General features: G+C 47.4%; 2 protein-coding genes across 3 annotated transcripts in view; one reads left to right on the plus strand and one right to left on the minus strand.

Moving 5' to 3' along the window:
* Nucleotides 1–26,058, minus strand: part of LOC144735177 (carbonic anhydrase 2-like) — a 527,023-nt gene that overhangs the window by 240,059 nt on the left and 260,906 nt on the right. The window lies entirely within an intron of this gene.
* The window catches only part of LOC144735232 (protein MTSS 2-like), an 86,685-nt gene that overhangs the window by 3,020 nt on the left and 57,607 nt on the right, over nt 1–26,058 (plus strand). For both annotated transcript variants that reach the window (XM_078617719.1, XM_078617718.1), the window contains exons 2-3: nt 17,288–17,349; nt 18,745–18,818. In XM_078617719.1, the coding sequence (XP_078473845.1) occupies nt 17,288–17,349; nt 18,745–18,818 (136 nt within the window). The remainder of the gene's footprint in view (nt 1–17,287; nt 17,350–18,744; nt 18,819–26,058) is intronic.

Genomic DNA, 26,058 nt, shown 5'->3' on the forward strand with positions numbered 1-26,058 from the left:
GTGACTTTACCGAAAGAACCAAGAAGATGAATCCCTGCAGTCACGAAAGCTTTAAGTCGGGCTGATTGTGGTGAAGTTATTGTCGAGGAGCGGCTTCAATTGAAACCATTTTGGAGGTGGTGGTGAATCGTCGCTTCGTCAACGATGCCCTCCATAATAGCTGTGTCGTTAAACCCGCCACCACCCGACACGGCCAATCAGTGAGGTTTGTCACGTAAACAGAACGTGGCCAATCCGTTACTCGCACTAGCACCATTGAAGTCTTCTGTTTGCCGCACTGAGTTTTTTCATTTATTTTCTATTTGTGCTGCACGGCAATGTCCCGTCATTGTATGACGCCTCCAAGTTCGACATGCAACTTTGGCCCGACGTTTCAGGCACAGCAGGCGAGTCACGTGTCTATCATGGGATGTTCTCCCCGCGGTTGTTTGGATTCTTTCTCCGGGTCCTCTGGTTTTTCCCCTCCACAATTCGAACCAACATCACGCGCTTGGAGTATATGGCTGCAACACATTTCCACGTGATAAGCCACTTCGTTGGACTATTATTTGTGGACAGGTCGCTTCTCAAAAAGAGCTGTACAGCTGAGTGGGCCTTACCTGGTTAAAAACAAGTCGTTTTTCGTTTAGTTGATAGGGACCGCACGTAGATTTAAATTCCTTGATTGTGCAAAGCACATCCAGTTCCTTGCCGTTCTGTAAGCACGATAAATTTTGTTTTGCTCTCGCCAGCACGCAATGTGCACGTGTGTGTGATGTAGATGATGGGAGTTGTTTTCAGCAATGGGATATGCGGTGTACGGCGCCCCGAAATGCCCCGGAGTACAGGAGGGCCGCGCTACCAAAATACAATCCGTTTCACACATCGCCTTTCGCGGCCAATATTATCCATAACAGAGGTTTTTGGGTTAGATCGCGTAAATATATAAATGTGTCGTTGAACCCACCACCACCACCACCCGACACGGCCAATTAGTAAAGGTTTGTCACGTAAACAAAACGTGGCCAATTCGTTACTCGTTCAGCACACCGGTGTGTCGGGTGGTGGCGGGTTTAACGACGCGTTTATATTCACGCGATTGAGCCGGATTTAGCTAGTGCGGGGCCTGTAGCATATGTTATAAAGGGGCTCTAAATAAAAAATAAACCACGTAAATATTAAAACACAAATTTTCAACTTGCATAGTAAAGTAATTGTATTTTTCCATTTGCTCTACAGCCGGATAATACGATACATCGCTAACCTTAAACACCCACTCGTTGAAGGCGGTATAGTACTATAGTAATAGAGCAAGTACAGCATTACGGAACCGGAATTGATAGCTTGAAAGCATTTAGCGCATGGCCCTTGAAAGTGCGGGGCCCGTAGCTACATATGTAGCTACCTTTGCCACTAGAATAAACCGGCATTGGATCTAACTCCAAAACCTCTATCGTGGAAAATACGATCCGCGATCGTCGCCGATGTGCGTAGAGGGGCACGTGACCGTGCAATGACCGCAGAATTAAGGCAGGACCCCCCCCCCTTCCCCCACGTTGCCCCCCTTACCTGCGATGCACAGGTGGTCATCCTTGTGGGGGGAACATGCCCACGCCACCCGGAGCAGAGGGGGAATTCTCGAGTCTGAAATTCCGTGGATCACGTTAAACCGCACATTTCACCTTTCCGGCGGATCTCCTGGTAGTGTGCGTGCGTGTGCGTGTGTAGCCAACCGTAGTGGGGAGCGGTGGTGCAGCGGTTAGCGCGCTGCGCTATGAACCTGGCGACCCGGGTTCGATTCCCGCTCACGGCTAACACCAGTGACGATTATCTGAACCGGTCCTGGGCCTCCCCTAGGTCGACTCAGCCTTAAATGAGTACCTGGTGCGGTGTGTAAACATCGCCACTGGGGAGACAAAGGCGGTCGGGCGTGGTGCTGGCCACCCACCTCCTCGTGTACCGTTCCGGCCTTCATAGGTGCTCGCTAACAGCACTTGCCCCTACAGTCTGTTAAGGCTATACGGGGGATCTTTGCCTCTTTGTAGCCAACCGTGCTCAGGGGTGGGAAGGAGTAGAAAGGACAACAACAACAACAATCGCAACAGCTAATAACAAAATTCGCTCGAGCTCACGGGAAGTTGCCCCTGGCCGTGTTGTATATTCTAAATATAACAGCTCCTGAAAATATGATGTTTATTTTAATCTATTCTCGTGTACGATGGCAGCAGTTTTGCTCCAGGCGCTGAATGCCACCAACGTCGAGATCTCCGGCTGGTCACGACGAGAGGGCTTCAGCAGAGAGTTCGTGTCGCTTTGCCGTTTCCTCCTCCTCCGTTGAAGGAGCGCAGGCCGCAGTGGGTTACTCTCTCTCTCTTTCTGGTCCACAGTTCGGGTTGCATGGACCCACGAGCACAAAGTATAAATTACAACAAAAAATATCAACACCTTTGTCAATAAGACTGTGGCCTTAAAAGGATAGATGCACAATCGGCGACGTTTTGGGCAATGGTCCTGCTTCATTTACTTTCTATGAAGGGATATTGGCCAACAATGTCACCAATGATATCCATCTATTTTGTGTTGCCTTTTAAGGCCACAGTGTTTAATGACGGATGCGTTGTGTATTTTTCTATCCGCACGCAGCGGGGGGGGGGGTACTTTTCCACACACACACCCCCGCCTCTCACTCTGTGAGAGTTATGCCTGTCGCATGACAGTCAGAACCAATGGGGATTTTTTTAAAATTCTCAGAACTTACATTTAACAAAATCTTGTGAAGAAAAAAAATGAAAATTACGGTTGGGTTTTTGTGTGTGTGTGTGATGCCATTGGTTGGGGAGCGGTGGTGCAGCTGCTAGCGCGCTGAGGTACAAACCCGCCAACCCAAGTTCGATTCCCGCTCACGGCCAACACCAGTAACGATTATTTAAACCGGGTCCTGAGCCTCCCCTAGGTCTACTCAGCCTCAAATTAGTACTTCGTGTGGTGGTGTGTAAACATCGCCACTGGGGGAGACAAAGGCGGTCGGGCGTGGTGCTGGCCACCCACCCTCTCGTGTGCCTATTCCGGCCTTCATAGGTGCTGCTCGCTAACAGCACTTGCCCCAACAGTCTGTTAAGGCTACACGAGGGATCCTTGTCTTTGATGTCATTGGTGACCGGAATGAGTCCATGAACTCCCAACACTTGAGCGAGAAACCCTGTCTCATCTCTGGCGTAGCTTCAACTTGGATTCGAACACTCGGTTACGTGGCCGGAGCCAGTTGCCACGTGTGCTACCCGGTCACTGATTGTAAAATCCTTAAGTGAAAATCCTTAGGCAAGTGCTCATATGTTAAAGGAATCGATTATCCGCCTTTCCACCTGGACAAATGAAATCGACACAGAGTCTTGATGAAACGACGCAGAATCGTTATTATTTGTGCGCAAGTCCATTTTAATTGGGACATGTGCCGGGTTATTTATTTTCCAGTTTTAGTACTTCCCTCACATTATAAATACAACTCATCGAAGTTACACGAAACGTGTGGAGGTTGCGACCAGGCGCCCGTGGGCTTAGCGCTGCACTGTTCTCCATTTGTAGTGTCTGAGTGAGTGATGGTGAATTCCACATTTATTACAGGGACCGGGGGCCTATCCTTGATATATACTCTTAGTTATTTCGGTAAAATCACGTAGGTAAAAAATGAAATTAAAATTAATAAAAAAAATGTTTTTTAAATCACGACGTTTCGGAGGCAACACAAGTCTCCGTCATCAGGTGGGACGGTCACAGCCAGATTTGCTGCATCAAGTGAGGCAGGGATTCAAGATGCAAGCCCTTAAATACAAGTTGAGGGGGGAGGAGAGGGGGGGGGCTTATCAGAATGTGGTAGCCAATGAATGGAACGATATATCCGTAAAGGTACTTCTCACAAAGTGGTGCCTATTTTATCTGCCACCTCGGTGGTGGGCAGAGTCACCCTCACCGGTTGTCGGACCTGTAATCTTCCTGATTATGACAACAACAAAGCACTCAACGCATTTATCATTAACACTGTGGCCTTGAAAGGAACACAAATATATCATAGTCAACGTATCTTCATAGCATATTGATTCCCACATAAATGTGCTGTTGTGAATATTGTCCTTTGAAGGCGAACGTGTTTTGTTGACGAGCGTGTTGAACATTCGTTGTGTTTTGATTGTTGCTTGCGCACCACTGACAACGCAGCAGCAACAGCAGCAAGAGCATCGCCAAACTATAATCGGTGTTCGTTCGTTTCTCAGTCCGCTTGTCCTGGTGAGGGCCGCGGTGAAAGCAGCGTGTTGAGTCGTGACGATCCAGACCTCCCTTTCCCTGGCGACAGACTCCAGCACTAGTTAATATACACTACTACACTATACACTACATTACTATACACTAATACACTACTACACGACTATACACTACTACACTATACACTACACTACTACACTATACACTACACTACTACACTTTACACTACACTACTACACTATACACTACATTACTATACACTAATACATTACTACACGACTATACACTACTACACTATACACTACTACACTACACTATACACTACATTACTATACACTGCTACACTACTACACTACACTTTACACGACACTACTACACTATACACTACATTACTATACACTAATACACTACTACACGACTATACACTGCTACACTATACACTACACTACTACACTTTACACTACACTACTACACTATACACTACATTACTATACACTAATACACTACTACACGACTATACACTACTACACTATACACTACACTACTACACTTTACACTACACTACTACACTATACACTACATTACTATACACTAATACACTACTACACGACTATACACTACTACACTATACACTACACTACTACACTTTACACTACACTACTACACTATACACTACATTACTATACACTAATGCACTACTACACGACTATACACTACTACACTATACACTACTACACTACACTATAGACTACTACACTATACACTACATTACTATACACTGCTAAACTACACTACTACACTACACTATACACTACACACTGCTACACTATACACTACACTACTACACTACTTCACTATACACTACACTACTTCACTATACACTACTACACTACACTACTACACTATACACTACATTACTATACACTGCTACACTACATTACTACACTACACTATACACTACACTACTACACTATACACTACACTACTACACTATACACTACATTATTATACACTACTACACTACACACTGCTAGACTATACACTACACTACTACACTACACTATACACTACACTACACACTACACTACTACACTATACACTACACTACTACACTATACACTACACTACTACACTATACACTGCACTACTACACTATACACTACATTACTACATACTGCTACACTATACACTACTTCACTATACACTACACTACTACACTACTTCACTATACACTACACTGTACGCTACACTACGACACACTACTACACTATACACTACTATACACAGACTCTAGCTCTTCCTAGGGTATTCCCAGGCGTTCCCAGGCCAGCCGAGCGACGTCCCACCAGCGTGCCCTGGACCGGCCCCGGGGCCTTCGCCCATGTTTAATTTCCTAATTGCGAGACAAAGCGGATATACACGGACTAATTCTAGATTTGAAGCTTTCTTGACTGCACGGATTCATACTCTTAGTTCTTTCGGTAAAGTCACGTAGGTAAAAAAATTAAATTAAAATTAATAAACAATAAAATCACGACGTTTCGGAGGCAACACAAGCTTCCGTCATCAGGTGATACAGATTTTTTGCTGTGACAGTTTCACCTGAAGACGGAAGCTTTTTTTGCCTCCGAAACGTCGTGATTGTATTGTTTTTATTTTTTATTAATTTTAATTTCATTTTTTACCTACGTGACTTTACCGAAAGAACTAAGAGTACGGGGAATGGCTTTAAAGGTTGTATAATCTCCTGTAGACGTAGATGCTACTGATTCTTCACGTTCTGCAGATGTAGATGCCACTGGTTCTTCATGTTCTGCAGATGTAGATGCCACTGGTTCTTCATGTTCTGCAGATGTAGATGCCACTGGTTCTTCATGTTCTGCAGATGTAGATGCCACTGGTTCTTCATGTTCTGCAGATGTAGATGCCACTGGTTCTTCATGTTCTGCAGATGTAGATGCCACTGGTTCTTCATGTTCTGCAGATGTAGATGCCACTGGTTCTTCATGTTCTGCAGATGTAGATGCCACTGGTTCTTCATGTTCTGCAGATGTAGATGCCACTGGTTCTTCATGTTCTGCAGATGTAGATGCCACTGGTTCTTCATGTTCTGCAGATGTAGATGCCATCACCGCCATCTATTGCGCGGCGGTTGAACTTATGACTCTCGGTTCGAACAGGCAACTGGACATACGGACCGGGTTTGTTCGTATCCCTGAAAGTTTGTAAGTCGAATGTTTGTAAGTAAAGGAGTTCCTGTATTGACACAGCGCCACCTAGCTGGAGCAGGTTTCAACAGTCTGTGCACATGAAACATAAGAAGAGGTTCTACCCTTTCTGGTAATAAAACAGGAGGTAAAATCTTGACTCAAAGCTTTCGTGGTTGCAGGAATTCATACTCTTTGGGTCTTTCGGTAAAGTCATGTAGATGTATCCTGCCTCAGCAGTTCTGCTGTATTTTATCACCTGAAGACGATTGCTTGTGTTGACATCGGAACGTCGTGATTTTTTTTTCTATCTACGTGACTTTACCGAAAGACCCAAAGAGTACCTGTAAAAACAGGTGTTAAGATGATAATTGTTTTTTTTTTACCCTTCTATCTGGCAACAAAACTGACACCTTTTTTTTTACAAGGAGTCATGTTTGCATAGACCACAATACCTGCAGCCATAATGCAAACAAAAAACATGACTCTGATAATGTGCACTGTCCTTGAAGTTGATTGGTCCACACCCGAGACAGCTTTCCTTAGAGCCTAGTCTCACATGGGTTGGACCAGACGACGCCAAAAGGCGCACAACTCAACGATAATGCACCATCAGAGTATGAGAGCTCGGGGTAAGCATTTACACCATTGGAACCTTGTTGCCAGATAGAAGGGTAAAAACACAATTATCAAATGAGGTTCCAATGGTGAGGTGTTAAGATGTTTAAACACCAAATGGATACCTTGTGCAAGACATCAAGTCTGCATTGACCACACGTACTTGGTGGTGAACATGCAAACACAAATGCTCTGATAGTATTTGGCATTGTCTTTGAAACTGCTGATTGGCCTACACCAGAGGCACCCTTCTTCATGGCCTAGTTCAGGGGTCGGCAACCAAAATAACAAGAAGAGCCATTTCTTTACAATTCGGTACAAAATTCAGTATTTCAAGAGCCGCAATGCATCTATGTGCATACGTACATATCGTCAAGAAGCAGCCCGTAAAGAGCCGCATGCGGCTCCGGAGCCGTAGGTTGCCGACCCCTGGCCTAGTTTCACCAACGTCAGACGAGAGAACGCCAAAACGCGAACAGCACAAAGACAATGCACTATCAGAGCATTTGTATCTCGGGGTGAGCAGCTACATCATGGGATACGTTTTGTGTCTGTGGGCATTTCGGTTTATATGGAGGATACAACGTGGCCCAAAAGTCAGGACACATCGGGCATTTGTATTAATTTCTAAGAAATCACATCGGGTTGTTGAAATGTATTGTAACACACGTTCAAGCCGACATGCATTGACATTAATGCGCGGACGGATTCTAATAATCTTTTGGAATTCATTAATTTATTACACTTAATTAATGGAGGACTTTTCTCAGGTCTCAACTGTGTAGTTATAACCTTTTCTCCGTGTCTGCCATTCATACATTTCAAATTCCCCCCCCCCCCTCCACATACAACCAACACTCACAATAATGAAATATGTAAATGCCAAGAGAAAAAGAAACCCATACATCATCCCCCTACCCCACAATGTCACACGCAAGGAATTCTCCTTGCTGCAGGTTTATGCGATGTAAAAAAAGACAACCCCAATATGTATCATATTCTTGGTTCTTTCCGTAAAGTCACGTAGAAGGGAAGTAATACAATGATAAAATTATAAAACAATAAAATTCTCACTTGTTATTTTATTATTTCCCTTCTACGTGACTTTACTCAAAGAACCAATAATATGAATCCCTGCAGTCACGAAAGCTTTAAATCAAAACCCCAATATCGTTTGCGATTTCAGGGATTTGACAATTAAATCTTGACTTAAAGCTTTCGTGACTGCAGGAATTCATATTCTTTGGGGCTTACGGTAAAATCCCGTAGATAGGTTCAAAGAAAATAACAAAAAATACGACGTTTCGATGGCAACACAAGCGGTCGTCATCAGGAGTAGATTTAGAAATGTACATCGCATATATGTTTTTAATGATCAAGTTATTTCTGTATAACACTCCGGTTCAAGCAAGTCCAGACAAGTCCCACTAACTACACGGCACATCTCGCTATCCGTGCAGTCCTGTAAATAATAAAGATCAAAAGATGAGGGCACACGCTATTTAAAGTAGACAAAAATTCAAACGAACAAAAAAAACAGGACAAAAATCCCCCGTGTAGCCTTAACAGACTGTAGGGGCAAGTGCTGTTAGCGAGCACCTATGAAGGCCGGCACGGCATGCGAGGGGGTGGGTGGCCAGCACCACGCCTGACCGCCTTTGTCTCCCACATACACACACACACTTACACACACACTTGCACACACACGCACACATACACACGCACGCAGCACGTCTTTCTTCGTCGCCGTGGAGACATTTAAAAGTTAAAGCTCACAAGACAATCTCAGCTTTCTCGCTCGCCCGCTCATTTTTGTTTTCGTTTTCGTACTTAAGCCCACTGGGCATGTTCCTTTAATCCGCTAAGACGACAACCGTTTGAAACGATCATTTGCTGCACCGTGGGCAGCCGATGACGACTGAAGATGTGGTGCTGTACGAACTTTCAACTTCTTTCGCACCGCACGTAGCCAAGCGTGCTAATCGGAGGGTGTGGGATGTAATGTTGAGGGGCTTTGTGTGCACCAGTGACGCAGCTTGTCCCTCACAATCCCACGCAATCCTTTACAATCCGTCGCAATCCCTCACACGCAATCCCTCACTCATAATCCATCACAATGACACGCAATCCCTTACTCATAATCCCTCACAATCCCTGACAATCCCTCACACGTAATCCCTCAAAATCCCTCACAATCACACGCAATCCCTCACAATCCCTCACAATCCCTGACAATCCCTCACACGTAATCCCTCAAAATCCCTCACAATCCCTCACAATCACACGCAATCAAACACAATCCCTCACAATCCCTGACAATCCCTCACACGCAATCCCTCACAATCCCTCACAATCACACGCAATCCCTCACAATCCCTCACAATCCCTGACAATCCCTCACACGTAATCCCCTCAAAATCCCTCACAATCCCTCACAATCACACGCAATTCCTCAATCCCTTACAATCCCTCACAATCACACGCAATCCCTCACAATAACACGCAACCCCTCACAATCCCTCGCAATCACACGCAATCCCTCACAATCCCTCACAATCACACGCAAACCCTGACAATCCCTCACACGTAATCCCTCACAATCCCTCGCAATCACACGCAATTCCTCAATCCCTTACAATCACACGCAATCCCTCACAATAACACGCAATCCCACGCAATCCCTCACACTAACACACAACCCCTCGCAATCTCTCACAATCACACGTATGCACCATCCTTATAAGCAACATTCAGTTTTACTGTACAGCCACGGTGGCTAGGAGACGTTAACTATCTCGCCTGGTATGAAGGAGGCCATGGGTTCAATCCCAACCCTTGACGCCTGCGGTATATTTGGAGTTTGCGTGTCTCTCTCTCTCCCCGTGGTCGCGTGGATTTATTTTCCCTCCGGGTCCTCCGGTTTTCCCCTCCACGTTTCAGAACCAACATCACGCGTTTAAGAGTATTTGGCTGCTGTACATTTTCCACTTGCTACCATTTGTAATAGCCAGGTCACTTCTGAAAAGGACCTTTATATTTCGATTTAAAGCTTTCGTGACTGCAGGGATTCATCTTCTTGGTTCTTTCGGTAAAGTCACGTAGAAGGGAAATAATAAAATAATAAAAATAAAACATAATAAAATAATAAACTAATACAAATAAAACATATTAAAATAATAAAAATAAAACATAATAAAATCATTCTCACGACGTTTCGGCCACAACGCAAGGACGGCTGCTTGCGTTGTGGCCGAAACGTCGTGAGAATAATTTTATTATGTTTTATTTTTATTATTTTATTATTTCCCTTCTACGTGACTTTACCGAAAGAACCAAGAAGAGGACCTTTATAGCTCATTGCCTGCTAAATTAAAAATTAAAAGTTTATTATCGTTCGTGATATTTTTCTGCCACCGCTGGATCGGATGGAAATGGGGAATGGGTTTGTAGGGGAAGGGGGGGATGGGGGGCTTTGCCTGGACCTCCCCCCGACCCCCCATCCGCTCACCACCCCGCTCAGGGTTTAGGGCCCACAGACGGAATGTGCAGAGGGCACAGCTGCCCCGAGCCCTGCCCCGAACCGCCAAGCTGCTGGGGTGGTGGGGGGGTGGTGGGGGGGGGTGGGGTGGTGGTGGGGGGGGCAGCTGTTGGCTCGGCTGCGTTCTCCGCGTGCCTTGCCGCAGCGCCCAACCGGCGCGTGCGTTCACCGGGGGATTTAAAAATGTCTAAACTATTGCCAGATCTGCCCCGTGGCCGTCATAGCCACAGGCTCGGTTTTTGGATGGCGGGGGGGCGGGGGGGGGGCCCACGATGGGTTGGCTCCGATCGGCGGCATTCGGCAATGGAATGCTTCCTCGAAGGCCACGGGGGCCAGCGGAGAAGTTATTGCCGCCCGAGAGCGGCGTCTCTTCACCGCAGAGGCCCGCGGGCCCCTGGCGGCCCCTGGTGGCCCCTGGTGGCCTTTAGTGCCGGCCCCTGACGTGCCGAACCACGCATCCCCTGCCCGCCCGCCTCCCTCCCTCTCCGACAATACGCAAATGTGAAAACACCCCCAATCATCGTCGTCGTGATGTTCAAAACCCCGATGGTCTCAAAAGGTGGCTCCCCTCTGAAAATTGGTGAAGAACACAGACCCCCCCCCCTTATAAGGTGTCAAAAACCTTCGTCAGGCAAAGCCGATGTCGGTCTTTGTTTACATTCGGTGGCGCGGTTTTTTTGGCCGCAGATCTGGCACTCAAAGCGCCGTCGCATTCACGCTCGCAGCATCGCATTTAAACATGCTAAACAAACCAAGCTGCTTCTACGGCCGATAAGAGTGGACTGTTTCATAACGCCACTCTTTTCAACTGCCTGTGTGTATGTTAACACTTCTTTCGCACCGTACGTAGCCAACCGTGATAATTGGAGGTGTGCGTGCGGGGGAAGGACAACGAAAAATGGTTCTCGTAGAGTTCACCGCGACTGGCTGCGCGAAGACATTTTGAACCGGTGAAGTTGTGACAACTCGGGTGGTACCGACAAGCGGAAATATCTTCGTTTGGCGATGCTGCTTCGGCAATGGTGCAGAAATAGCAAAAACAACTCAACACGATCGTCAATAACACTGTGGTCTTAGAAGGAAATCTAAATATATATCTATAACTGGTAACGTTTTGTGGCGGTGGACCTTGATCATTGCATATTAATGCATGCAAGTGAAATATCAGCTGCGGGCTCGCGGACTACGTATGTGGCGTATCATCACGGAACTGGGTTTCATTTACTTACACCAGCACGTCGGACCAAATGAATGACACCTTCAGGAAGGGCTGTACTGATACTCAAGCTCTCGATACGTGCATTAAATCACGCGTGTAAGATCTGACGTTTTTAATTTCGTGTGTATATTTATAGTTTTTGGTCATGTGTTTCGACCTTATCCTTCCAGCCGCTGGAGGCCGCTGCAGTTACCACAATGTCCAAGCAAGAATCAGGCATTGCATCGTGACCTCGAATCCCCACAATACTATGGAATCGTGGTGGGAGGGGCGAAGGGCGGTTGGAGTGAAATTATTATACCCATACATTTTATCATCAGTGTTTCGAAAAATCTTATCAAGCACTGTTTAGAGCTTAGTGTAAGGGAGAGCGCATGTTATCATTTCATAAAATGTGGCTCGCTCCGTTTATCCATCTCGTGTTCTCTGCATATATTTTAGACACAAACCCGGATTGGTTTTTTAAATGAGAGACATAAATTTTTGTTACCGGTCAACATTCCATCACCTTGGACCAAAATTATGTTTTACCGCTGCGATGAATTATGCATGCATCACTAACTGCTGCAGCATTTGCATCTCTGCGGTGCCTTGGTCAAATGTCCTTTTTCATTCAAACCAGCAAATGAAATAAATACGATCGAGACACGGGGGAGATGACATTGCCCCCCACCTTAATTTCAAGGAGTGGCCTGGGTTGCATCGATACTTTTTGAGCCCCACGATGATTTATAAAAATAATTGTTTAAAATCCAACAAATTTAGACGGAACCTGAACGAGCAACCTGGATTGTGCTTTCTGGCAGATGAGCGAGGATGGTGATATTATTGATGCACTCGTGCCACTTTAGACTGTCCTACTCGAATTTATAAGGGTCGACCAAAACGCGATTAACATAAAATAATGAGCGCGTTTGTAGAGAATATAAGCGACAGAATAGATTTTTGTCACATATTATCCATAACGACGTGGAACAATTATGTTGTGTTTTGTATGGTATACGTATAAAATTTGGCATCGAACTGGGACCCATATCTTAAAAATAGAGGATCCTTGCCAATAAAATCGGGCAGTTCACCCAGAATTGCGTCAATCAAAGCCTGACTCTGCTGATGAGACAATGTGTGTCGAAACGGGTGCAGGGTTTACTTATTATTGAATCAATGTTGCTGAAGTTAATCACTGCCTGAAGGCCCTGTGGTTGAAGTGGATTTCTAGTTTTTACGTGGCGGGATATGTGAAGGAGACTCATTGTCCGCTTTGTTAAGACAACAATGACGTCTGGCTTTAGGCCAATCGTCCCATTTTTTTTATATTTCTGATGCTCGCGCCGAAAAAGCCTTTATCGTTCCTGGGCCATCATGACTACACTTACTTGGTTTTTCGGAGCAACTCGGGGTGGGCTTAGTATACACTGGGCCGTGAGTGAACTCGATGACATTTTTAAGGTCACCTGGTAGCCTGTCGACTGTTCAGAGAGACCTGAGAATACTGTAGTGGGGCAGGAGCAGCCAAGACGCGGTTCAGTTGACCAGCGAAACGTACTAAACTATAAACTATGTTTTTATTTTAGCAGGTAAGGCCCACTGAGCTATGTAGCTCTTTTTCAAAAGCGACCAAGCGATCAAAAATGATCGCTCAACGAAGTGGCTTATCGTCACGTGGAAATTGATGGCAGCCAAATAAATCCACACAACCACGGGGAGAGAGAGAGACACGCAAACTCAAAATATACAGCAGCAGGCATCGTCAGGGTCGGGATCGAACCCACGACCTCCTGCACACCAGACGAGGTAGTTAACATCTCCTAGCCACCGTGATGAAGAGAGACACGCAAACTCCAAATATACAACAGCAGGGGTCGTCAGGGTCAGCATCCAACCCACGACCTCCTGCACACCAGAGGTAGTTAACATCTCATAGCCACCGTGATGATGATGAGAGACGCCGCAAACTCCAAATATACAGCAGCAGGCATCGTCAGGGTCGGGATCGAACCCACGACCTCCTGCACACCAGAGGTAGTTAACATCTCATAGCCACCGTGATGATGATGAGAGACGCCGCAAACTCCAAATATACAGCAGCAGGCATCGTCAGGGTCGGGATCGAACCCACGACCTCCTGCACACCAGACGAGGTAGTTAACATCTCCTAGCCACCGTGGCACCCTTACAGCAAGCTGCACGCCTGACCTGACGAGAGGGCACCGCGCCGAGTGTCCATCGCGCGGCACGTCACAGGCCATTCTGCCCAACGTCGCACGCTTTTTCGTCTCGGTTGTTTGCAATGCACGGCAGCTTGAGGGTCCGCACATTTGAAATCCGACGCACTGCACTGCATTCTTGCATTCTAAATCCCCCCCCCCCCCCCCCCCGGTGTCCACGGGGCTACGCTGTGGGCAGCGGAGGGCGCAGCGCTGGCCGGCGTGGTCAAGTGTCGCCGTGTGGATTGACGAAAGGGCACTTGCGTGATAATGAACGTCACCGTTTCGGACCCCCTTTGTATCTCGATCTCACGCGCGGCTTTCAGCTCTGCGCTCGCTCTCGGCGAACGCCGCTCAAAGGGTTCTCGTTTCAAAGCAAATCAAGTCTCTGATCAGTGATTACTCGGTGTTACCGATATAACAATCTAATTACGTGATTACTTTTGACAGCGTGTTTATGATTTCTTTTTTAATTGATTTCAGAAATAAGAGCGCGGGTTAACACGGTGTGTTGGCTTCTCAGCGGGGCTCTCTTCACGCATTGCCAGCTCCCGTCCCCTCCTTCGAACCAAGTTGCCGACGCAATCATCCGGCCCCTTCCAATTATTTTTTTACAATTAAAATGTAACGTCACATATCTGCCTTGACTAATTAACTGCCCCCGATCCCCCCCACCGCGTGCTGCAGTGCAGTATTTTTGCGTGACGACGTAGCTGACGTTGTAGCGTTTGGAAGCTTTTTGGCCGCTGCTATGAATTTCCACACGATGATGATGAGTCACTTTGTTGAGCTATCGTTTGTGGCCAGGTCGCTTCTGAAAAGAGAGGCTCTGTAGCCCAGTGGGGCTTGCCTGGTAAAATAAAAAAAATTGTTTAGTTTTAAGTTGAGTTTCATTGCTCTCATCTCACTACATTTCCATCTGATCTGTCATTTCACGAGGAGTTTATAGACCTAACGGTGTTGCAAGAGGGGTTCCAAACATGATATCTGCTTAGCCCCCGCTTCCCCCTCCAATGTTCTAGCACCACCACAGAACCCAGACCTCAATTCCAGTTGGCATGCCTCAACTAAAGTTAAACTATTTTTTTGCAAGATAAGGCCCGCTGAGCTATGTAGCTATTTTTCAGAAGCGTCCTGGCTGCAAATGATAGCTCAAAGAAGTGGCTCGTCATCACACAAAAAACGTACAATTACTATGCGCACGTGGATTGTAGATGTGGAGGCAAAAATCAGAGGTCCCGGAGAAAAATCCACGCGACCACGGGGAAGACAGACTCCAAACAGGCATTGTCGATAGTCGGGATCGAACCGGCGACCTCCTGCACACCCAGCGAGGGAGATAACATCTCACCGACCTGAATGGCGGCACCCATTCAGGTCGAAACCGTTGGATCCACGTTGCACCCAAACATTGGCGCGGCGACGTTCAACGTTTACCGCTGTCGAGGAGCCGTCCCCTCCGCCAGGGAGGTGCACGGCAACCACCAGCCGCCCCGTGCGCCCCTGCTCCCCTCGCGCGCCTCGTGACCTCACCCGCGGAGTAAATAAGCTGGCCCGCAGGATCGTTACGGAGGTGGGGGTAGTCGCGTGACCATTTTTGGACACGGACAAACTCCAAAAAACGGGCGGCCGCTTTTGCCGCGTCTTAACGCCGGCGCGGAACTAACGGTACCCGGGTTGGCCCAACGAAATGGAAGTCACGAGGCGAGTGGCACGTCGGGATTCGGAGAGTGTTGGTGAAAATCTCCCAGGATACTTAAGGAATAATAAATGAACAATGGCAAGTGCAGTGTGCTCACCCGTGCACCACTACTCCACCTCCTGCCCCTTTATTTTTTTATAAATACACGAATGAATAGTAACTTGAAGCCCTTTGAAAATACACTTTTGGAGGAAGGCCTGTCCATGCTGTGTAGGTTCTAGGGGTTGTATTGACCATACTTTACCACGCTGATCAGTGCAGGTTGGTAGTTATGTTTTTCAGACTAATTTATAGAAATTGGTTCAGGGAAAATATAATTTCTGGCCAGACAGAAATTATATTTTGGCCATGTCATTAAGTTAGCCTACCAGCTCCGTTAATCGAAACTCGTATTACCATTAACAATGTGCAATGAACAATGCATTGATTTCCATAAATGCCCTTGGTAATTCGAGCGTGAGTTTATGAACGTGTTACAACATTTCTAAGCAGCCAAATACTCTAAACGCGCGATGTTGATTCTAAATGTGGAGATGAAAATACCAGAGGACCCGGAGAAAAATCCGCTCGACCACAGAGAGAGAGAGAGAGACGCAAACTCCAAATATACAGCAGCAGCCGTCAGGGGTCCGGTTTGAACCCACGACCTCCTGCATACCAGGCGATGTAGTTAACATCTCGCGACCGTGGCACCCCAATGTAGATAACGGTCTCTCGACACGAGAGAGAGAGATGTACCGAGACGAGAGCGAACATGGAATGTTGGTTGGGCCAACGTTGGGTTAACATTGATCCAGCTGTCCCAACCACAGTGGGATGCCGCCGGTTTTCAGTGGCTACTGCCAGCTACGACCCAGTTTGGCCCTGCCTGTCACGTGGCCGTGCCACGCTTGACAGGATGGAACACAACCTTGTTTTCAAGACCACCAAACTTACGGGAGAGACGATTGCGTCTCACGCTATTGCTGCTGCTGCTCAAAGTAAATAAATATGCATTGGCCTCAATTAGTTGTGTCCAGCACATCTAAAAAAATAGTTACTATCTCAGTGGGCTTTGCCTGGTAGGATGGGGATGGTTTAGTTTTATTTGTACGTGTCTGGGTGATTTGTTTACCTTTCGTGTACTTTGCACTGCTATCGTGTTTCCGTACCGTTTGTTGTTGTGACGTTCTCACTCCGTGCCCCTACTGGGCATCTGTGAAAAAGAGCTTCATGGTTCATCGGATTCCTCCTCGAGTGTAAATAAATATTCTGACTCTGACCGTGTGCGTTGCACACGCAAAGTACCCGCGGCGTCACGTGACTTGCGAGCCGCGACCCAGAGATCACAATCGCGCTTATTTTCTCTCCCTCTCTCTCTCTCGAGAAAAACACATTCTTGTAGCTTTTACGCTTTTTTTGTAAGAGCCGAAAGTGCGGCCAAACCTTGAAAAATATCCGCCCGAAACTCGGCAGATAGATTTTACATTAAACGTGACGCGAGGTTTGTTTTGCGGGGGACGGCTGTTTTTTTTTCGTCGTGTAATTTTTAATTTTGTTGTTGTTTTTTGTCGTTTTCAGAGCAGCTATCCCGTCTGGGAGGACTTTACAAACAAAGCGACCAAATTTCACTCCCAGCTCCGGTACGTCGCCCCCTCCGTTTTGTGGCCGCCTTTTCGTTGGCGCCCCCTCGCACTTTTTCACTGTTAAATTACAAAAAAATAAAAAATAAAAAAAGGAACCGTGTTAGCGTTACGTCGTGTGGCTTCAACGTCACCGAGAGAGCGCTGCACCCTCGCGAGAATGCCTCTCCTGTGCTCGGCTTCTCCTGTGCTCGGCTTCTCCTGTGCTCGGCCTCAATACCTGAAGCTGCCAAAGAGCTGCACCAAAAGAAAGAACGAGCGGCTCTGGCGTCCGTAAGGCCTTCCCCGTTCCGTGTCAGTCACGTTGTGGCCATAACTTCTCCACGCTGGTCACAGCGCAGGTTGGGTTCAGATGTCAAACTGATGCCCCCCCCCACCCCCCGATTGGCACGCTTGGTCACGTGCGGTGCAAAAGGAGTTCTACAAAGATTACTCTTTGGTTCTTTCGGTAAAGTCACGTAGAAAGAAACTAAATTAAATAATACGTGACTTTACCGAAAGAACCAAAGAGTAATTCCTGCAGTCACGAAAGCTTCAAATCAAGTTTTCTACAAAGATCCCCCGTATAGCCTTAACAGACTGTTGGGACAAGTTCTGTTAGCGAGCACCTATGAAGGCCAGTTCTACACACACACACGCGTGGGTATATACACCGACGTCAGCCTTCGCGACGGGAATCCCAACAAAAGTCACACGGGACAAGACTGGCAGCACGCTCGTGGCTCCGGCGCAGTGGTTTGCAGTTCGAACCTCGCAGGCCACTCCCCCTCTTGGTTAATGCTTTGCGTTTATCCACCGTAAAAAAAATACGTGCCAACGTAGTAACAGATTGGCACTTTCTGTTTACGTGACAAACCATACTAATTGGCTGTGTCGGGTGGTGGCGGGTTTAACGACACAGCAATATATAATTACGCGATCTAACCCAAAAAAAAACCCCTGTGTTATGGTTAAATATTCCGAGAGGTCGTTTGTGCAAGAGTGGACCATTTGTGTGTGTGTCCGGTCGGCGTCGCGGTCACAAATGTGGCGAATTTGAACGAACATTCTCGCGGGCTACTTAATTGGCGACAAAAACTTGGCAGGACCCCCTCCTGAGATGAGCCGAGAATCTCCACTTAGCACAGTTGGCTACGCACGGTGCGAAAGAAGCTCAACATACGTACGTACATACGAGGCCCGGTGAGGCTTTTCTGGGTAAACAAGCAAAACAATTCTAATACTAAGTAACATCATCGTGGGATAAGCACCGCGCCTTAAAGTATTTAATCCTCCGTATAATGTGCGGTGCAACGTTTGTGTCGCGCTCTGTGCGCAATTATCGAGCGATGAGAAGCGTACGCATGCCCTGGATGCCCGCCGTAAGTCACCTTTGCTGTGTCCGTTCGTACTCAGAACGACTGTGGTGGCGGCTGCAACCTTCTTGGACGCGTTCCAGAAAATCGCGGACCTGGCCACCAACTCCCGGGGTGAGTGTTCGCGAGTGGCCCGGCGAAAACGTCGGATCGCCTGTGCGAGAATCAGTGGGGGGGTTTTTTTGTTGTTGTTTTCTTTTACTTGGGTATATTTTATACGATGGGGTTCGCACGTGTCTCCTGCGTTCCACGAGTGGCCGCTCGATTCACCGCATTTATACATTTGGAAAAAACCCAACGAATCGATTTGTAAAAATAGAATCACGGCCATGAATTTATGACGGTAGAGAAATCGCCAGATGAGTGAATCGATTCAGCCCTCATTTAAAACGCAGCCCCTATTTGCATATATGTATTCATACATTCTTTGGGTCTTTCGGTAAAAGAAAATAACAAAGAAATGACAAACTACGACGTTTCGATCACAACACATGCAATCATCATCATCAGGAGGATGACGATCCTGATGACGATGGCTTGTGTTGCGATCGACCCGTCGTAGTTTTTCGTAATTTTTTTGTTATTTTCTTTGATCCTATCTACGTGACTTTACCGAAAGACCCAAAGAACATGAATTCCTGCAGTCACGAAAGCTTTAAGTCAAGATGTATCCATATATTTCGCTAGCGTCCGTCCGCCACGCTCTGTATCACCAAAGCAGCACGTTGGATAGAAATTAAGATAAAAATAAATGTCTCTCCTGGCGAGGACATTCCCGCCTGCCGACTTAACAACTATTTTGCCCAAGAAATGTCAAAACCATAACGTCCAATACAAAGCTATGGGAGCCACAAAGTCTTCCCAATGAACGACTGGCATGTCATTGGTGTAGAACCTTACGCAAGGTGGGTTCCCCATCAAATTATAATTAAAGCCGATGTCTGGGCATGACCCGGCACGGTGAAGTTATATTCCACGCAAATGCGTCGGCCAGCGCTAGTTCATCACTTTTCAGTTTGTATCGTCACTTGGAATTCACCTGGTGGCTCTGTTCTGCACGATTGTTACACGGAACAGGCAATCAACAGTCGCCGATCTCTGTATCGTCTAATAACACGAGAACACACAGTCGTAGAGAAGCACAATAGAAAGTGATTGTAGAAGGCATAGGGCGGAGGAATTGTGCGTCTAAAGTTATTGCATTTAAAGAAAATTAACAGCTTTTTTAAAATCAATGTACCTGCGTTAACTACGATCTTTACATGGCAAAGCTTGCCTTCTTGTATGGAGACGTCTTTGTACGCTTTAAACACTATTTTCTCCGTACCCGTGAAGCAGAGGCTGACGAAACGTGACGCGTAAAGATAGCGCGGTCGCCTCTTAGTTCTCAAACTGGCTGCTTTGTCTCTATGCCTCTGGAGCTCGGTTTAATAACCCAGTCGCCGCCACAAATTCTCGTCCCGCCACACACGAAGGGGGAAAAGCTGTCAAAATCCAAACGACTAGAACCACCGCATTTCCGCTCCCAGAAATACAAAGTACGAAATATTGTGGAAGCAAGGTCAACGAAGAGGGTGGTCACCGCATCGCGCGGCGCTTTCAGATGCGCTTCTTTGGCCGTCTGGAACGCTCTTCCTTCCGATATTAGGAAGCCACTGGAGCTATGCAATTTATAACCATCCAGATTGAAAGCTAATTTATTTTTGAACTGCTTTTTGTATTTGGTTTGTTGACTTTCCCCCGCACCTCCGATTGGCGCAGTAACATGTTGGTTGGGGTATTTTTTTTGGTGAGCTCAATACTGGTTAGCAGGAGGTCGTGGGTTCGATCCAGACCCTGACGCCTGCTGCTGTATATTTGGAGTTTGCGTGTCTCTCTCTCAGTGGTTGCGTGGATTTTTTTCTCCAGGTTCTCCAGTTTTTCCCTCCACATTTAGAATCAACATGCATTTAGATTTTTTGACTGCTATAAATGTCCACGTGATAAGCCACTTCGTTGAGCTATCATTTGTGGCCAGGTCGCTTCTGAAAAATACGTTTATTTCACAGTGGGCTTTACCTTGTAAACACATTCCTGCGGAGCGAGCTGGTAGGAACGTTGGGTTGCTCGGTCAATGGCCAGGGTCAACGGCAGCGTGGTGTATTCCGCAAATATGGCTGACTGTGAGGGCGGGCACAAGCCGGCGTGAGTAAGTTAAACGTTGAGTTTTACAAGGGCACCACGGGGTGACCAGCCCCTCCCCACCCAGCCCCACCCAGCCCCACCCCTCCCACCCCCCCATACAGCCCCACCCAGCCCCTCCCCACCCTCCCCACCCAGCCCCTCCCACCCTCCCCTCCCCACCCAGCCCTTCCCTCCCCACCCAGCCCCTCCCTGCACGACGGACGGACGGACACAATAATCCCCTTTGGGCTGGTGTAACCTGGCGGTTCCTACCAGTATAAAAATTGTTGAGTTTTATTTGTATGTTTGCGTGTAATTTCCTTCCATTTCCTATACTTTGCACTCCTATCGCGTTTTTTTTATTGTTTGTTGCTGTAACTTTCTAACCCCGTGCCACTACTGGACATCTGTGAAAAAGAGCTTCACAGCTTATCGGATTCCTCCAGTACAAATAGAGATTCCCATTCTGAATACTCTACGGAAACCTCGCTTAAATCACAAGCGGCCACCTAAATTCAAACCCAATATCTCAACAGTGCCAGCTCGGTGCCCCTGAACTTGGCCACCTCAGCAAAAGCACAGATACTCAACAGGATTTATCGTAATTCGGACACAAAAAATACAAATCTTAGGCCTGAGCAAAGGTTTTCAGAAAATGCTGACCAAATCTCATTCTGTTATCAGCGCCAGCTAGACGTTTGTAACAACGCATCAAATTGTCGATTCATATCGATTTTCCGACTCTAGACGCCCACGTTGAGTTGCGTTCGTGCATAAGAATCGTCGTTTTGTAATTCACGTGTACGTAGCGCATTTTTACGTAGGGAGGAGTGGGGTATAGCAGTGTGGTTAGAATGCTGCACTATGACTCTGGTAAACATATGCTTTCTTGATGATGCTGCTGCTGCATTGGCTGTGGTGCACAAGCACATTCAACGACAACAACAACAATGCATCAATTTCGTCAATGTCAACACCACAGGAAAGGGCTATTCCCCGAAATGTCGCCCACTATATATAGTTTTCCTGCTTTTAAAGCCACACACACACTTTTGTGGACGAACGTGTAGAGTTTTCGATTCGTATATTTATTTATGAATCCTGGCCGTGAACGTTTCAATGGTGGGAGAGGTTTTTGTTTACGACAGAAACTTGAATTGGCCTTGACTTATTTTCCAAATTCCTTCACTTGTTGGATTTCCTCAACCCCAACACAGTTCCCTTGGCTTAACGGAACAATGCAGCCCCCCACAACCACCACCCCCCACCACTCCCCCCCCCCCCCATTTCTAACCGAATTCCGCTCGCTCGCAACGATTCAAACGCCCATAAGACCCCCTCCCCATGTACATTCCTCACCGTCTAATCATAGCCTGCGGGACTCTCCCACCCGCCCCCCCCTTATGCTCCAGACCAAGATATCTCACCATGTATAGGGACCGAGAGGGCGATTTTACATTTCAAAATACTGGACTTGATGACCCAGATACAATGTCACCGCCGGGTGATGTTTGATTTAAAACAACAACAATCGTGGGTGCGACGTAATGGATTAATGTGGAAATTAAGTGGATGGCAGAAGTCCACAATGGGCAGTTCAGGGCACGGCAGTCTGCGGTCAGGTGCGGTTGTTGGGCTAAAACTTGTTTATATTTTAACGGGTAAGCTATATGGCTCTCTTTTGGAAGCGACCTGGCTCAACTCGGTGGCGCTCATCACCACGTGGGCATTTATACAGCAGTCAAATTGCTCGAAAGGCATGACGTCGATTCCGAACGTGGCGGGGAAAAACCGGAGTGACCCGGAGAAAAATTCACGTGACCACGTAGAGAGAGAGACGCGCAAGCTGCAAATATACAGCCGGTACCTCCGATTAGCACGGTTGGCTACGTACGATGCTAAAGAAGTTCAATCCATGTACGTGCATAAACATCAGGGTCGGGATGGAACTCACAACCTCCCGTATACCGCGCGAGGTAGCTAACATCGCGCCGCCACGCCGCAACTTACTACTCTTGAACACGTTTAAAAGCGTGCAGTTAAAGTGACTTCTTCGTTTATATTTTTAAACGCAACAATCACCGAAAAGCACACGAGTGTGGAGGGGTGGGGGGGTCTGGGCGACCAGCGTAACCCCCCCCCCCCCCGGGCTGTGATCTGGACAACAATGGAGAGACCGGGGAAACGAAAGAGAAAGGGAAGCCTTGGAAGAGAGGAAGAGCGGAGAGAGGCGACAGGCAGTGTGAGTGTACGTTTGGGTATGGGGGGGGGGGTCGCGGGCGGAAATTGAGTCGACAGCGGGAGACGACATCTTGCGACGAACCGTGAACGGCGGCGACGGCTTGGGGGGGGGGGCCCTTGTGATGGAGCCCCCCACCGCCACCGCCCACCACCCCCCCTCTCTACCCTTGCGGAGTTCTACGAATGGATTTTTTTTGCTCCGTGCATCAGATTCGGGCGGCGCTCGACACTGGACGACGGTTCGCGAGTCTTCTTCCTTTGTCTGCGCCCCTCCAGAGACTTGAGCGCGCCGGCGGCGACAATCGTCAGCGGCGCGCAGCGGGAAGCTCAAATCAATGGGGGGACAAATGCCCCCCCCCCTCTCCCTCCCACTAACCCCTCCCCTCCACCACCACCGCCCCCCCTTCCCGTCTCCCCCCTAGGCACGTATGGAGAGATGCGAGCGTGCGTTTTCCCTGAAAAGCCAAAGCAACTCGACGCTTTGGTCATTAACACCGTGGGCCCTAAAGAGGAAACGGTCGTATAACGGATGAGGTTTTTAAGGGGGGCAATGTCCCCCTTTTTTTCTTCATGTGGATGGAGAGGCCACGGCAGATGGAGTGGGAAATAATCGGGGTTGAGGGGACTGCACTCTGCACCGTGGGGCCTGATGAAAATGACATAATTGAAAATTGTTCCCACATGAACAGTTTATGAATTTGCATACCTGTTTAACACGTGGTATGCTTTCGCGACCAATATCATCCATAGCACAGGTTTTTTTTTTCGGTTAGAACGCGTAAATATAAATGTTGTGGATTTGCTCTCCAACACACCGGATGTGCTGTACTAGTAACGGATTGGCCACGTTCTGTTTGCGTGACAAACCTTACTAGGTGGCTGTCGGGTGGTGGCGGGTTTAACAACACATTTATATTTATGCAATCTAACCCAAAAAACCTGTTCGTATATAGTTACCAAATAGATACCTATCAGTAGACATTGAGAAATAGACAAACACCCTTCGGTAATGATTATAATCAAACGTGTCTTAATAACACTTATTCTGTATGAAAAGTCAAATTAGAAAATGTTGCTGGCGCATGGCATTATGGGTATGAATCTAATCTAATTGCGTGTTTAGAGAGCTTACAAAACGATGACACAGAATGGAATGAGGTAGTTGACGGGGGGTATGCTACAAGGTATTGAGGAGTGAGTTAACCGCGACAGAGTGCTACTTTGGGATCCCGAATGGGCTACAGGGGAGGGACGGGGAGGAGTGGAGGGGCGAGGGTAAGAGGAAGAGAACGGGCGGCTGAGAAGAGATGAGGCTTTAATAGAGGAACGGAGGACAAGTTCACCCATAATTAGCATAACTCAGTGATGCATTACTGGGCCTAATTGCTTTCCTCGGCCCGATGTCCCTGCGATTAGCGCAGTTGGCTACGTGCGGTGTGAAAGGCGTTCAACATACATACATACATACGTAATACATCTTGCAGACATTGGGAAATATCCTGGCACAACCTTAGGGCAAGACCAAAAACACATGAAAGAAGGTCAGAATCGGAATCTTTATTTGGACTGCGGGAGGAGGAATCCGATGAGCTATGAAGCTCTGTTTCACAGATGTCCAGTATGGGGCAAGGTGTTCAGCAACTTACAACAACAATAACAAAAAACGATAGGAGTGCAAAATAGATTTTGTAAAAAAAGGTAAGCTAGTCACTAAATATAAATTAATAAAAGGTAAGGTCTGAAGAGTCTGGCTCGAGCGACGATTACGGCGATAGGGGTTCTGTTTCTCGTGTCCCAGTTTACATTTTTTGCCAGATGTTGTCGCCCATCGGGCTGTGAACGGCTTATAAATAAAACAGAGGATTGACCTCGGCGTCCTTCCGATTATTCTGCACCATTGAGATCGGAATCTATACGGCAATTATTATTATATTCTCGCTTTTGGAGAGCAATTTGTCAAAACTACTTCCTAATTTACCCGCATCGATGATTTCGGGAGAGATATGGTGATCTGTTAAACTGTCTTCGAGCAATATTTTATATAACTTACAAATTGGGGGTTTGTTTGTGTGCTTGCTAACAGCACTCGCCCCAATAGTCTGCTGAGGCTATAGGGTGGGGGGTGGGATCTTTGTCTTTGTGTTGAGGAGCGGTGGCGCAGTGGTTAGCGCGCTGCGGTACGAACTCGTCGCACCCCAGTTTGATTCCTGCTCACGGCCGCCAACGCCGGTGACGATCGTCTGAACCGCTCCTGGGCTTCCCGTAGGTCGACTCGGCCTCAAATGAGTACCTGTGCGCGATGTGTAAACACGTGTAAACATCGCCACTGGGGAGACAAAAGCCGGCCGGCCAGCCAGCCCTGGTGTTGGCCACCCACCCCCTTCGTGTGCCATGCCGGGCCTTCATAGGTGCTACTCGCAGCACTTGCCGCACCGGTCTGTTACAGGCTACACGGGGGGTCTTTGCCTTTGTGTGCTGAGAACGTCGAATGCAAGCACCGTTTAATGAGGCAACGTCAACGTCGATTCCCGCACGTGTCAGGGATATTCCTCACGCCTCGTGCCTTGCATACTCAATGCAAATCGTTCTTGCGGTGGAAATCCGCGATGTCGCGACCACGGCGTTGTGCTTTCGCGCCCGTGTGCAGAATACTGCAGCTGGATCTCTGAGCTCGCGATAAAATGCCACCAAATCGCGTACGTACGAGTGCGTAATTTGTTACGTCATGGGTTCATGTGGAGGCTTCTGAAGTCTCCGCATCGTTAACAAAAAAAATTGATTCCCGAATCGAATCAATTTTCCCGTTAAATATCAATTGACGAGTTGCCTTTCAGCCCGTCCTACAGAGAGGGCTACTAATATTACCGTGATAAAATCCTCAATAAAATGCCTTGCGCGGAAAACCCCCGACAAGTTTAGCGTGGTTAAAATTTTACACTCGTGGTTATTT

This window comes from Lampetra planeri, chromosome 54 (genome assembly GCF_965212315.1).
Source record: "Lampetra planeri chromosome 54, kcLamPlan1.2.h2, whole genome shotgun sequence".
Taxonomy (NCBI): Eukaryota; Metazoa; Chordata; class Hyperoartia; order Petromyzontiformes; family Petromyzontidae; genus Lampetra; species Lampetra planeri.